This window comes from Mercurialis annua, linkage group LG3, assembly GCF_937616625.2.
Source record: "Mercurialis annua linkage group LG3, ddMerAnnu1.2, whole genome shotgun sequence".
Classification (NCBI taxonomy): Eukaryota; Viridiplantae; Streptophyta; class Magnoliopsida; order Malpighiales; family Euphorbiaceae; genus Mercurialis; species Mercurialis annua.
The window spans coordinates 12,392,517-12,408,351 of NC_065572.1; the positions used below are offsets into that span (position 1 = coordinate 12,392,517).

At 31.6% G+C, this 15,835-nt stretch overlaps 1 protein-coding gene across 1 annotated transcript; it reads right to left on the reverse strand.

Moving 5' to 3' along the window:
- Positions 1-45: 45 nt before the first annotated feature.
- On the reverse strand, positions 46-5,321 carry LOC126672278 (uncharacterized). The gene is made up of 5 exons (XM_050366226.2): positions 4,457-5,321; positions 3,513-4,363; positions 3,334-3,426; positions 155-2,520; positions 46-61 (listed from the first exon to the last, which is right to left on the reverse strand). The coding sequence occupies exons 1-5, from the start codon at positions 4,575-4,577 to the stop codon at positions 46-48; spliced, it is 3,447 nt and encodes a 1,148-aa protein (XP_050222183.1). The 5' UTR covers positions 4,578-5,321.
- Between the last annotated feature and the right edge of the window lie 10,514 nt (positions 5,322-15,835).

A 15,835-nucleotide genomic window follows, 5' to 3' on the forward strand; every position in this document is an offset into this window, starting at 1 on the left:
TATAAAAGCTAATAATTATTAGTTTTATAAGGTACATCTTCTTTATTAGTACACCAGCTCACTGCAAGAATAAAAAAATTGAAAATTAGAATATTAACATTTGTATATTTTAATGTATAAATCAAAGGACGTTTATTTTTTAAGAGAATTTTACCTTTCAGAGTTGAAAATTTCTTTGTAGACCACATTTTTTATATACGTGTCTTTCTTTTTATTTGGCTTATCCGTCTTGACCAATATTTTAGTGGTCGATGCTGACACTCCTCTTGATAATGCCACATAAAGCTGTCCATGCGAGAATACATCCTGCGGCAAGTAAACTCCGACGTTTGGTATGGTTTGTCCTTGTGCCTTGTTGATCGTCATTGCAAAGCATAATGTTATTGGGAATTGCTTTCTTTTGAAGTGAAATGGGTATCCTTCATTTTCTGCCGGCGATAAAGGAATTCTTGGTAATAAAACTTGTTTTCCTCCATGCTGGCCGACCGTTATTTCTGCATGTATAACATTTTTGTCGAACTTTTTGCATACCATTCTTGTTCCATTGCACAGACCGTTCGCCGCGTCTAAATTCCTCGGTAGTATTATCGGGCAGTTAATTTTCAGCTCAAGTCTATGTGGTGGAAGACCATTGGGTAGCAGAGTATTTAAGAATTCTTCCTGATAGTAGTTATTTGTATCATCCACAGCCTGATCATAGCTATTATATATTTGTGTTTCGCCGGGAAATAAGTCTATCATCTTTCGATTCAGGGTGTCAACAAATTCATTCCTTGTGGCCAGTATTGCCCTGTTCATCATGTATTCCGGTGATGATGAATTATCCTTCAGATTAGGAAATACTGCATTAATCAAGGCCGTCTCGTTGTCTTCTTTAGCATTGTATGGTATTATCATCTTATTTGGGAGTCTTATATTATCTTCTTCTGTTGTTGGCTCTTCTCCGTTGCCCACTCTAAGTAAAAATTGACTAAAAGATAAATCCGATCTTGCTCTCATGTTAGTACTTAGTTTGAGTTTTTCCATTTTATTCCAAAGATATGATCTGACAAGGCTTGCAGTAACTGTCTGTTCTCTTGTTCCTTTTGGTACCACGGGTAGCACTTGCCTGAAATCTCCACCAAATACGATGATCTTTCCTCCAAAAGGGTCATTACAGCTCATTATGTCCCTTAGGGTTCGGTCGACTGTTTCAATTGCAAATTTTTTGGCCATCGGCGCCTCATCCCAAATGATTAACTTAGCTCTTCTTAAAAGTTCTGCTTTTCCACTTTGCTTTGATATGCCGCACACCGTTGTCTCTGTTGCATTGAGAGGGATGCTGAAACGGGAATGGGCTGTCCTTCCTCCGGGCATGATTGCAGCTGCTACTCCCGAAGTTGCTGTGGCTAAAGCTATCATACCGCTTGATCTGATCTTCGCCAGTATTGCCTTGTATAAGAATGTTTTTCCAGTTCCTCCAGGCCCATCCACAAAGAATACTCCACTTGTGTTAGATTTGGCTCTATCTAGTATAGTGTTGTATGCATATGTTTGCTCCCTGTTTAGGTTATTTGCCGCATCAATATCTTCAGCTGGTATTTCAACTGCCAATTCTTCTTCTATCTCTCTTATATTTTTTGACCGGTGTTGTGCTTGATTTTCTGGAATTCTTGGCAAATCGTAATTCTGTATATCCTTTCCCATGCTCTGCAAGTGCTTTTGAATGCTATTTATAGTCAATGATATTTGTGTTTCCACTGAATCTTCATGGAGCCGTTTGAAATCTTCACACATGTCTTCAATGTAATCATCCCATAGCTGCCTGACGTCTGTTGGCTCGCAGTATACCAATAAAATTGCAAACAGTCTTCTCAGCTCCGTAGGCATTTGGAAAGCCACCGCCTCGCTCATGCATTCTGATGCACTTTGATCTGATTCGAGCAAATTTCTCTTGATTGCGGACTCTTTGAACGAATTGCATTTGGCGCCATCCACTGTAAGCAGATCTTCAAATGATTTTGGTCCTTTGACGTGGCTTAATAGGAGCCTCATATAATACCTTTCACCTTCAATTGGATTTGCTGCATTTACCCGACCGATGACATTTCCCTTTTTCCTTCTTTCCCACATTTTATACATTTTGTTCCATACATAATGTTGTGGAAATTCTCTGTAGAGCAATCCCTCAGCGTGCTCGTCTTCAGAGCATTTTTTGAAAAACTGCGTCAGCATAGTCTTTGTGGCGTCATCCCAAACAACTAAATTTTCTAGATTTTGATGTTTCCAGTATGAGACCATTTGTTTGTTGGGTAGGTGTAGCTGTAGGTTCACGACCGCTGGTTGTATCTCGTTGAGGTCGAACTCAAATATCCTCCACATAGCTTCCTGCGCTGATACCCATCTTGCATCTTGAAATTGTCGTATTTCGTCTATACCTCTGTCGTTTTTATCTTCTGGAGCAATATATACAGCAACCTTATCGTGTCCTTTGTAGATATATTTGTATAGGTATTTCACCGCCTTCATACCTGAACAAATCTGCAATTATTTTATATTATTAAGTATTTGAAAATTTAGTTATCGATAATTGTTATATAAAGACAATATAATTTGAACCCATTTTAATGTTTTAGCCGATCGAAATTGTTTCTATAGAAATTCCTGCAGCCCATTTTTCATAATTATTTATTTCTGTCTTATGCCTTGCTGTCTAGCATGTTCTTTTTGTCTTATTTAGTTATTCTTTTAAGTTTCCATATATTATTAAAATCTATAGTGTAGAAATTATTAAATTATAAATGACCATATAACCTGTTATTAAATAGCCAATCAATAATTATTATTAAATGGTTATTCCGCAGCAAAAGTGTGGGATGGCCTATTTGCAAATATTATGGTATGTGTCTATGAGTTAACCTATTTGCAGCAGAAATCTCTATGATGTCTAAACATGACCTTTTCCTAAGAAAGTTAGAATATCATTTTGACTAATTTGTCCTACCACTCAAATAACCAACTTAATGCTACTTGATAACTCATGCAATATTCTTAATGAGTACTCATAACATTATGAACACCCATTTCTTATTTAGCTCTATTAATTGTAATCAACCAATTGATGAAATGTTACTAAAATAAGCAACATAAATAAATTCCTTCGATTACAGACTAATAGGTTATGTATAGTTTTTAAGTGCACCAAGATAATCAAATTTTACAGAAAATTTTATACCTGAGCCGTGAGCCAAAGTTAAGCTTAAATTTGCCTTTTCGTTTTTAAATTAAAAATTGATACATAGTACTTTCTCTATTTGCATTAAAATTATACTTTTGTAATAGTTTAAAGCGTACCTCTACGTTGACATGGCAGTCGTATCTCGTCAGTAAGTAAGGATTATAAGGCACAACCCATCTGTTGTCTAGCTTCTTATATTTTTTTGTGACCTGTAAAATAGTAAATATGCATCAAATATATTATATCTAAATATACATTTTATTTTATATTTTTATTTTTATTTTATTAGTATTACCTCACGTCCGTTGTTTGTTCTTTTGTAGACCGGATATCCATCTTTTCCTTGACTTGTTTTTGAAGAGTAAGTCCTTGGATATTTGAATCTGCATTTTCCTTCAATCATACAGGGAGAACTTTTATTTTCCTCTCCGCAAGGTCCGTGCATCATGTGCTTTGCCACCAAAGAATGTAATTCTTTTTCATATTTATCTGGAATTTCTGCACTGACGAACTTGTCAAATTGGTCTGGACTGGTTATTTTATGACCAGGTTTTAGTATGATCAGCATGTGTGCATGCGACAATCCTCTTTTTTGAAATTCTATGACATGTACGTGGGCCGCTACTCTTCCGAATATTGTCTTTTTATAAAGTTGATCTTTTAAATCTTGTAGCTTTGCTCGGAATACCCTTGAAGTCAAGTCTGGTCTATTTTGTGCAGTTTGATTCAATTGCAGCTCTTCTTTTATTTCTTTCCAGTCTGGATTGCATGTAATCGTGATGAAGAGGTTTGGCTTTCCATAAGTTTGTACCAGAGCCATTGCGTCAAGATATCTGCGGCGCATGTCTCGTGGTCCTCCAATGAAGGACGCCGGGAGAATAAGATCTTTTCCCACCTGCATTCCTCTCGTCTCTCCTGATTTTACACAGTCTACAATGCCTTGGTACAATTCACATCGTATTTGAGACTGCTTATTTCGCAAGAAGTCTAGCCTTGTTGATTCTATCTTTATGTACATGTCCACCACAAATTGTTGCATCAGTCTTTGTGTCAATAGTAGTAGAGAATTTCCATTTTCTCTAATTTGACAATTGTAGCAGTAGTACTCCCGACATGATACCTTTTTTGGATTCGGCTTTTTGACACCTAAAAGCAATTAAATTTGAATAGTGTTAATATTTTATTGGAAATTGTGTTAAATTTAAATTGTCATTTTAATAAATTGTTTAGTGTATTTACCTTTGTCCTCATGCTGTAGAATACCTTCCGCCGAGGTTGCTGTTTGCAAATTAGAACCATCCTCTTCATTGTCTGAGTCGATGTCTGACTCGATGTCGGAGTCGTTTGGTGTATGACGCATCCTTATGTTTTGATGTCATCCACTCTCTCCTTTTGGGCAAAGAATCGGATATGCCAATGGGTCATAACATCCAAAAAAATGCATTACCCTGTAATCTTTTCCTGAATGTGACTGTATTACAATTTCTCTTTTTGAAGGGATGACTGGATTATTTCCTTCCACCCATATACCTGCCACATCATCTTCTGTTGGAGCGTTGTATTGTCTATTTTGTGATGAGTTGTTTTTTTTAATCCATATACTAAGATTTTCTATTGATTCGTAATTGTTTATCTTTTTGAAAACTTTAGCATATGGATTGTCTGCTAAAATTGTTCTCAACTTTGACATCACAGACTCGCACAACTTAATGGGTCCTGCTGCATTCAACCTGTGTTGTATTTCGTTAATGCTGTCATAAAAATACAATTGGAAATACCTTGGGGTTTCATCTGTAGGTGTTATCTGAGGTAAGTAATGGTACACTTGTCCTTGGATTCGCACAGTGTAAACCCCATATTTATTTGATGTCAATTCTCTGTCGATGCGTGCTCCAAATGAGGTGAATGCGAAGACGTTGTTATAGAGTCTGATAATTTTTTGAAATTCCATAGCGTCTTCTGATTCTGACGTTAGTAGTTCAAATAATTCTTGTGGGGGACGTGTTGTTTGCAGCTTGATCTTTCCACTTTGGCAGCAGAAGCTTGGCGTCTCGTATTCAAATTTCTTTGCTCCGCAATACGTGCATGAAGGTACATTTTTCAGCTCATGTAAAGGCGAGAAAAATGGATGGTGAATAATTTGATCTGTTTAAAAGGTGATTTAAAGTGTTATGCGTCTATACTCATTCAAAACTATGAATAAAATTTTTTAAGTATTTAAATTAGTTTTTCAAATATAATTGAAAAAATAAATTTACCTTCTTCTTGACTGGGTTCTAGGAGAGCTCTACATAACCAATCCACTCGCTGTTTTTTGTTGGTTTCGTTTTGATCTTGATTTTGTTCCATCTTTTTATTTTTTCGCCGCTCCGATCTCCTTTGATTGTCAATTGTTTTTTGATTGTCAGACATGCGATTATAAAGTTTCCGCATCTGTATAAAAACATCATAATAAAACATTAAAACTATAAATCCACAACTGATGTTCCACATTGTAGGTTAAAAAACGACAATAGTTGTTTGTTTTTCTTTAAAAGAGATTAAGAGATGAAGGGCCAAACAATCTAAATATTTTTTTTTCGTTTTTAATATTAAAAATAAAACCTAATACTAAATTTAAAAAAAATAACGGACCAGTGTTTACTGGTTTTTTATTAATGGCCAAATTTAAACAATAGTATCTTTGAACTTTCAATTTCAAAACTTTGTATTTCTATAAATATTATCTGGAATTTGTGTCAATAGTGCACTTAGTTTATTTTTAAAATTATAGTAATACTTATAAACTAAAATATAACACTTTAAATCTTTGAAATAGTTAAAGCAGCAGGGAATAAAAGAAACGTATCCCTAAATTGAAAAGCCAAAAATAGTATAAATTATCAAATGAATCCAAAGGAAAGGAGGAAACTAACAGAATCCAAAGGAAAGGAGGAAACTAACAGACGACCAAAAAATTATTTAACAAAATCTGTTCAATCAAATTCAAAAGACATTCAAACTGAAATCCAATTTCCAGTTAAGTCAGCAAAATAGTTAAAAAAAATTATGGTCTCTTTTATATTAATTGTTACTGCTGCTAGAACTAACCCAAATACTACAGCAAAATGAAAAATCCTTCCATAATTTTTTTAGGAAAAAAGGGGGAAAAGATAAATAAAAACATGTATAATATTTAATCCATAAAAGCATTACACAGCACTGAAACACTTAATAATATTAAACCGAACATAAGGACAAAAGAAAGAGTTAAATTTTAGAGGACAAATCCAATAAGATAAATTCAATCATAATTAATTGAAATATAAGAAAGTATGAGTGGTTTTGAAGAGAAGAAAAAGAAAACCTGAATTACTTTCTTATGAATATTATAAAGCTTCAATTTGAACAAATATTAAGAAGAATTTATTTTTTGAATGATGAGAATAAAATCTAAGTTAATAGTCCTTTATATAGAGATACAATGCGATTGGAAAATTAAATTAAAAGTCCTTTTAAGTTATAGATTTTTAATGAAAGAGGTTCTCCTAATATTTTCCTGAAAAGGATGTCCTATATATAGTTGAACTCGTAATCCTTAAAACTAAAGGATTCAAAATGAAGTGAAATTTAAATATTTAAACTCGTAATCCTTAAAATGAAGGATTCAAAATGAAGTGAAAAGGATGTCCTACCCATGTCTATCGACTCCCCTAATTTGGAGAGTAGAATATAATCTTATCAGCCTCATCAGGCAATTTAAAGGTGACCCGTTTCTTCGGTTTATCGCTTTTACTTCTTTCGATTGACGAAGAGACATCCATTGAAGAAAAGCTCATAGGATCTTGTTGATCAGCCTCTCTATCAATCATAACTAATCTCTCCAAGGAAAAACTGACATGTTCTGCTTTAGAAAACATTGCAGAAGATGAGGGATGTACCCTTTTGGAGTGTTGCTTGAAGATACAAAGCTCACCGCCACTTCTGCAATCTGCCTTAGGAGAGGCTATGAGCCAATAAATCTATATTAAAGACAAAAATTGAACTGAAAAAAAATTCATTAAAACTGAGTAATTATAAATTAAATTCATTACACCGAAAAAAAATTAAACAAAAATTATGAGCAATTTAATATAAATTACATATAAGCTATTTTAATTTTTTTCGACTTTTATTTTCTTTAAAAGTTTTGGTTGTTCATGTGCCTCTTCATCTTCATCTTCATCTTCAATATTGATTATCTTTTCAATTTTATCAATTTCTTGTATTTCCACAGCGATAAAAGCTCTCAAATGTGTCTTTTGTTTATCATTATTGCTCAATCGAATAAGAAAGTAATATTCCTTTTCTTTCATCTCGGCCAATTTTTTATAGTATTTACAGTCCTCTCTTTTTTCCTACAATAAAAAAAATTAATTAATAAAAAAGTTAACAATTTGACAATTTTATAATCAATGAAATAACATATACCTTTATTGAATTTTTATATTGGCTCACTGAACATCCTAATAATATTTCACTATTTTCAAATATAGTGATTCGCACTTTATTATCTCCATCGCTCACTCGAAACTTCAACATATACCTAAAAAAAGTATTTGTTTAATCACTTAATATTAATAAATATAAAAACAATGAATAAGCTAAGATTAAAAAAATTTATTTATTTATATTGCCTATCAATAAATTTGGCATCATCATTATTACATTTAGAGCACTTATGTTTGTCCTCAATTGCAGTCGGAAAAACCATACTCGTGCATCTTTTACAAGAACTATACCAACCAGATCGTTTATTTTCGATCTCTTCAATTGTTGCTTTGAAATAACATTCAAACCCCTATAATAAATAAATTATACTTATGAGTATTTATTAAATTTAAAATAAAAATAAATAATTTACTTAAATCATAAATCACCTTAAATTCTTTATTCATTGCTTGGTGTAGAGTAACTTCAGGTACTTGTTTATATCTTTTCATATTTGATAAGAAACATGTATCACCATTGTCCAACATCTTGTCATTATAGCTAGAATAATTTTACTATATATTAGTACAGTATAATAATTTAATGATAATACAAATATTAAAATTAAAAATTTGAATGATTAACTTACATGTTGCGCAATTCATTCACTTCTAATGTATTTGGATTTACTTGCACCAAACTAATTTTGATCGTCGATAGTTGAATCTCCCCTATTAATGTATAAATAAGCTGAATAAAATAAAAAAAATATAGTATAATATACATATATATTTATTAAAAGAATTTTTTCATACCATTATAAATATGAGCTCTGACATTTGATAGAGAAATTATTGGCTTTTCATCATCATTATTAAATAATTCTTCAATAGTCGCACCTTCATTTTCAGCTAAGTCTTCCCACAAGACAAGAGGTAATTTTTCGAAGCTATATTTAAAGTAAAAATTAATTTTCAGTTATAATAATTATTTTATTTTAAAAAATTAAAAATTCTTACCTTTCGGATACAATTGTAATTTCTCTTTTCATATGACCATTTAATTGGGTAGGATAAGCGGGTTTGACGTGCATTACAACACCTAAAAAATCTATTCAAAAAAAAATTATAAACATAATATTCATATTTACAAATATATAAGTAATGTAGAAAAATTAAGAAACATACCTAATATATTTTCTTTTTGTGGTTTCTTGGCATATTCTTTCACGTCCTTATAAGATTTAAAATTATATACCACGATTTCTTTAGATATACTTATGTCATGTTCATTATATGAACTATATGCTGTCAATGTGAGTTCATATTTTTCATGCACATTTAAATAAAAAGGATTGATACTTCCAACTGAACCGTATGTTTTTCCCACTTCAAAATTAAATCTCTCGATTGTTGTTTCCCACAGTATATTCATAATTTTAATTCCCTGAATTGAAATTCAAATAAATTAAAATTAAATTCCCAACAATATATATATAAAAAATATAGAGGCTAGATGAGAAGGTGATCAACAGTTTTGGGAATTAATATGTGAATAGCTTATGTAGGAAGATAAAATAATTTATTAGGAGCATATGATGGTTCGCATGCAGCGTGATTCAATGCTCATCAATAAATTGGTGCCCATGCAATGCATTATAATAATAACCTAATCTGATTATGTTTAAAATATTCCAAAAACCTTGGTTATACGTGGAAGTTAGAATTGTATGCATTTTAATATAGAGCAGATGAATGCTAGATGAGAAGGACAACCACTATCCGATATGCAAACAAACAATAAAATGTATTACCTTCGTATCAATCAAGATTATTTTTCTGGCTTGTTTGTTATTTTTGAATGTTTCAACATCACATATACGAAGAATTAAAAATTTAATGCTCCACACTCTTTATCACCGACTTCAAGAGAATTAATTGTAGCTGTAAAAAAAATTCATTATATAATCCATAATATTTGGTATGAATAAAAAAATTATCAATAAGAAAAATATAAATATTTACTTTCATTGTTAATTGAAGAAGATGACATAGTATCAGCGGAAGAAGAAGACGACATTATATGTTGAATGCAATAGATAAAAATATAGTTATGCAGAGAAGAGAATAAGAAGAAAATAATGAAATATGTAAGTAAAATATTCTATATTCTATATTCTATATATATAGAGAAAATTAAGTTATCTTGATTATATTAGGAGTTTTAATTTATTTCGAACTCTTATTTAAAGAGTCCATACCTAGATTGTATTAGGAGTTTTAATTTATTTTTACTTCTATCATCTTAATAATACTCCTACTCGAACTTTGATCTTAAAGAGTCCATACATTTGTAAATTATGTCATGAAATTAATTGCAAATTTTAGTTTTAATATTCAACAATGTCTGTTAACTTCATCGGTGGAGTTCATGAAATTGGATTACCAGAATAGTAATTAATTAATTAACTTGAAATCAAGTGGTCCGAAGAAGGGAATAGAGATTATCCAAGTTAATTAGTAGTAGTTAAATGGATTAGCCTATTTATTTTTCATGTGACCATAGGGAGAGATTGATCGTGAATAATGTTCATGAACATTTAGTTTGTTCTTTAATGAGCCATCAAATCCAAGGAAAGTTTTCCTGGTTGGCATGATATTGTTGAATATCAGTTTATTATATGTTACAATTTCAACGGGAGAAGTTTTCCAATACTAATATTAAAAACTAATATTAAAATTAATTAAACAAATTACTATAAAACCTTAATTTAAGTGATCAATTAGCTAAAAATTAAAAAGGGTTATAAGGTAAATGTGCCTGTCCCCCCCCCCCCCCATCCGTGCTTTTATATATAGTATATATATATATATATTTGGTATTAAATTCTATAATTCTCGGATAAGTAAAATACTCCAAAATTAAAAAAAGAAAAATTAAAACCAATTCAAAAGTTATATAATTGAGACAAGAATATCTTAAATATAAAATAAATTAGAAAATTAAAATAATTAAAGGCTTCTTTAAATAAGTACCCTGCATGGGTATACTTAATTAGATTTTTACGTTGACAAAAAAAAATTGATGACGTATTTTTTAAGTTTCCAAATTGCACAAATAACTTTATGATATTTGAAGATTACTGTCAACTATAAAAAATAAAGGAAGTGGTTACAAGAATTAAAATCTCCTACAAAATCTCAAAGCATAAATATATAGTAATTAATATTTAAGAATTTTTAATAATCCCTAATTATAATAACTGATAATTTGAATTATATGCCATAAACGGTAAAAGGGAAACCAAAAAAATAAAATGATTAAAAAAAATGAAAACAACAAGCATTTAAGAAACAGAAAAAATCCAGCAAAACAAAAAATTCATCAACTCATCATAAACAATCAACAAATATGAATACACAATATAAATTCATTTATTTATAAAAAAAACTGATATACTGTCAGTTTACATGTGATTAACCATTAATAAATTAAATTTAATAAAAAAAACTATTAACATCATAAAATCATTTTTAGATAAATCTAACAATAATATATCCTAAAATTAACAGTACACCAAATTAGTGAACTGTCAATTAAACAGTAGTCACTTATTAATTAACTTTAACTAATAAAAAAAGATAATTAACATTATGTATTCATGTTTTAGATAACAACACAAGTATAGTTAACTAATAGTTAACCGTTAGGAAACATATAATTACCCCCTAATTATTTTCAAAATTATATATAACAAAAAAACAATTGAACATCAAATTTCAATTATTTTAATACTAATCATACGTATAAAAATAACTGTTAGTTAACTATTAGTCACATATTAGTTAACTGTAATTAAAAAAATTATCAATATATATTCATGTTTTATATAAAAAATCATACAAAGTTCGTTAACTATTAATTAACCATTAGAAAGCATATAGTTAACCTTAATTATTTTTACATCATTGCTAATATCCCAATTACAATAAAAACGACAAGAGCATCATTGTAGGACAAGTAATGGTTTATCCAAGGGTAACCACATCACCAGTTTTAACGATTTATTAATGATATAATCAAAATAAATTTATTACAAGTTAACCAACGGTTTACCCAATGTTAACCATTGGTTAACCAACACCCAAAAATAATATTACAGATACACATAAGTATTTTTTTAAAAAATCAATAGTGCAGTGATGCCGCTGCTGATGGTGAATGAAGGTCGCGGGAAGAACGGCGGCGTTTCCACTTCTAAGGGGCGACGACGCTGGAAAGAAGGATGGTTTTTCATAAATGAACAATCGCTCCTAATCTTCAGATTTGATCTTAGATTTGAAAAAGAGAAGAACGGCGGTGATTATGAAAAAAAAACAGAGGTGGAACCGGATCTAAAAAATGAGATGTTGCTATGAACAGGTTGTGGTGGAGGCTTGCGACGATGGGGGCTTATGATAGCGGTACCTTGTAAAAATGGCAGTGGTGGCGGCGGGCTTACGACGGCGGCATCTTGATAGCGGCAGGCTTGAGAGTGGTTAACGGCTGTAGCAGAATACGACCTAGTTTTCACCATCTTTTCAAAATTAGAATGGTAAAAAAAAGAAACTAATTGGAGAAGGTTTGACAAGATGAGAAACAGTTGAAAAAGATGGAGTGTTAATCGCCAAAAATCTCTCCTGAATCTTCTATATTGAAATTCAAATAAGACATGTAAAAAATTTCCAAATTGAGAAACCATATTTTTGAGATTAAGAAAGTATAAAAGTGGTAAAAGAAAAGTTAAATTTGCTAATTATAAGTTAGCCACTGTACTTTTCAAAAAGAAAAGTTGACCACATACTTATGAGATTAAGTTGAGTTAAACTAGTATGATGTGTAATTTTCTCATAACTAAAATCTAGTATAAAATGTAGAACACCGGTATGAGTGTAAACGAATTGCTATTCATGAATTATTCAAATCGACTCGAAAAGAGTTCAAACTCAACTCAAAAAATCCGAGTTACTTCAATTACATTTTGAGTCAAATTGTACTATCAATTAAAGATGTTTGTGATTTAAATTTAATTCTTTTAATTTTTATACCTTTAAATTTAGATGTATTTCATATTGATTGGTAAAATTACATAGTTTATAGTAAAAAAATTAAAGTACATTAAATATGATTATATTTTTGTAGTAGTTTAATTTTTATTAACCTTGAGTCGAGTTCGAACTCGAGTAGTTTAATATTATTCGAGCTCGAAATTGAGAATTTAAATTTATTTGAGCTCGAGCTCAACTTAAATAGGCGTGTTTATACTCCTAAAAATAGAACTAGTATAGTCCTTAAATAAAGGGGAAATTAAAAAAATACTGGAAGCGTAAGTGGAGTAAGCCTAGTACTGGAAGCGTAAATGAGATAAGCCCGATATTGAAAGCATAAGTGGCATAAACCCGATAATGGAAGCATAAGTGGCATAAACCCGACAATGAAAGCATAAGTGGCGTAAGCCCGGGAATGGAAGCGTTAGTGGCGTAAGCCCGACAATGGATAGGTATAAGCCCGACATAAGAAGCATAAGTAGCGTAAACCCGACATGGAGTACAAAATGGCTTAATTCTTATCATAAAACTATAAATGGCATGGCATAAAATAATGACAACATCGAGTGGTGCAAGTCTAGAATAAATAATACAAGGGTGAAAGCCGACATGAGAAAATGTATAAAGCATAAGCTAAACATTTTTGAAAAGAAACGGAAATGAAGCTGTAAGAAATAAAATATGGGAGGCATAAGCCCAACATATTAGCAATGGCATTCAGCCATAGAAACAAGGCATAAGAGGCGTAAACCCGTCCAACAGAAGTTAGCATCATAACATAACCAAATAGACATACAATTTGCAAAAGACAAATCATGTCGGCAAGAACCACGATTCTCATAAAAGAAATATGGTGGTAAAAACAAATAAAGGGTAGAAAACCCTACTTATAAAAGATGGAAAAATTAAACTTGTAAAAGATGCAAATCTTACAAGAAAAAGCCGCAACACCGGTAAGAATGAAAGAAACAAAACCCTCTTTAGGATATTAATTCATGAGCAAAAACCTGATAGGGGCGAAGCAACCTCACACTGTGAAACTTCATAAAGTAAAACCGGAAACAATACTCATAAGAAATAAAACAAAACTAAAGGAAAAACACATGTGGCGTAAGCTCGACAATACAAAAAAGTCATAAAAGGCACAAACTTAGAAAATAAATCAAACAAAAGATCAGAAAAATACAACAAGACAAGACCGGAACAACAAAAACATCTATGGAAGGTGCAAGTTCCAGAACAATGTTCAAATAAGAAAATCAAAATAACACTTCATTATAAAGCTAGGAAAGGCAACATAAGAATGTTTATCGAAATAAAATTAAATACAACCGGAAGTAAGTATTTACAATCACAATATCAATGAAAGCATACATTAACAAAATGAGATACTGTCAACAACTTTATATATGGAAAAGTGTTGCAAAAGCTTTACGCCAATAACCAATCCTTTACCCAATTAGAGAAAACTGAGTTATTATAAAGAAAGTAGATTAAAACGGAACTACAAACCCTAAATAAGGAAAATTAAACCCCCAAATGGGCTCACCACCAAATCTCTCTCAAAAAATTAACCTCCAATGGTTCATTCCAAAAAGCAAGATTTATCCCCAAACAGGTGAATCTACGTCCAGCTCAAGAGAATCAGCCGAATCAATTGAGAAAACGACTAACTCATGAGACTTAATGATAGATTTCAAAATCCGTCGCTAAATCCGTTGCTAATTTCAGCTTTTCTAGTAGTGGAAAGTTATTACTTTCAATGTATCCGTGTACTCCAGAAAGAACGCCATAAGAGAATTTCGTGCACTCGCTCCGACGATCAAGTAAGTATTTAGTGAAGAAAAAGAGTAAAGTAAGAAGAGGAGTCCCTTAATTAGGATAAAGTGGTTTATATAGTTTACTTCTTCTTCTTCCCTCATGCTTCATGTGTTGAGGTGTCCCTCTCTATTGTAGACTGAACAAGCCTTTTTAGTTATTTTGGTGTGTGGAGCGCGTATGGTACGGTACTCCTGTCGGAAAATCTTTAATGGTTCCCCCGACTAACATGGCCTTCATTTCTTTCTTTGCACGTAGTATTGTCCTTTGTGCCTCAACCCTGGCAATGCTTTTGGTGATCCGGGATGGGACACAAGGCAATTCCAGATTGAAAGAGTGTTCAACCGAGATTGAAACTCACATGAGTTTATAAATCTGTTTAACTCCATTATACTAGAGAGAGTCATATATGGATTCTCAGAGATTGCCTCGCCCGTACTGGATTATCACTTTCTAAGTGAATGTTTTTCAAAAAAGCGCATTTTTGAAATTTGTTTACCATTTTTTGATTTTTTTTCTATAATTTTTTCTTAAAAAATGCTTGCTTGAGATAACTATTTTTAAAAGAAAATCTGTTTAAGAAACAACCCCAAATAAACTTCCTTTTTTTATATTAGGGATTTTTACATGTCATTAAATGACTATATTGGTGGAGAAATTATTAGATAGACCTAGTTACGTCATTCGTGTACATAACCAATCAAATTGTAACCCGTCATTAAAATTGGTATTCTTATAATATCACTATTAAAAAGTGCAAAATAACAAATAAAATTATAACAATGTTATCATTTTAACAACATGTTATAATGTGATTGTTTGAGTTTACAGATAATGTGCTGAACTAAATTTATACAATAATTTCTCATACCCGTGGGTTGAGTTGGGTGAGTACTAAGTTAACGAGGTTAACTAGAAATAATTGTCTTGCTATCATATATGGTAGTATGATGTTGTGTCCATATTAGGCCAAATCGGTTGCTATATTTAAACCAAAGGTGGCGCCAAGTTTGAAACATGATGCTTTACTGGCCTTCACTCCTGACTGGTGAATTGAGTATCCCAAAACCACCTCTCTCCGGCCACTTGTCATCACCGTTCACTCTCCATTGGCCCTTGTGGCCTCACTCTCCCATTCGTCCAAATGAGTCTTCTTTTTCTTTCCATCATGACGCGTTTCTCTTTGCTTTTTCAACACCTGGTTTTCATCTACTGCCACAACTTTTCCTCCACCATCAGATTTATTTGCACTTACTACCAAATG

Coding starts and splice junctions, on each gene's coding strand:
- LOC126672278 (XM_050366226.2), bottom strand. CDS start 4,577: ATGCGTCATACACCAAACGACTCCGACATCGAGTCAGACATCGACTCA. Junction 3,427..3,512: donor GAACAAACAACGGACGTGAG/GTAATACTAATA, acceptor ACTATTTTACAG/GTCACAAAAAAATATAAGAA. Junction 2,521..3,333: donor ACTGCCATGTCAACGTAGAG/GTACGCTTTAAA, acceptor AAATAATTGCAG/ATTTGTTCAGGTATGAAGGC.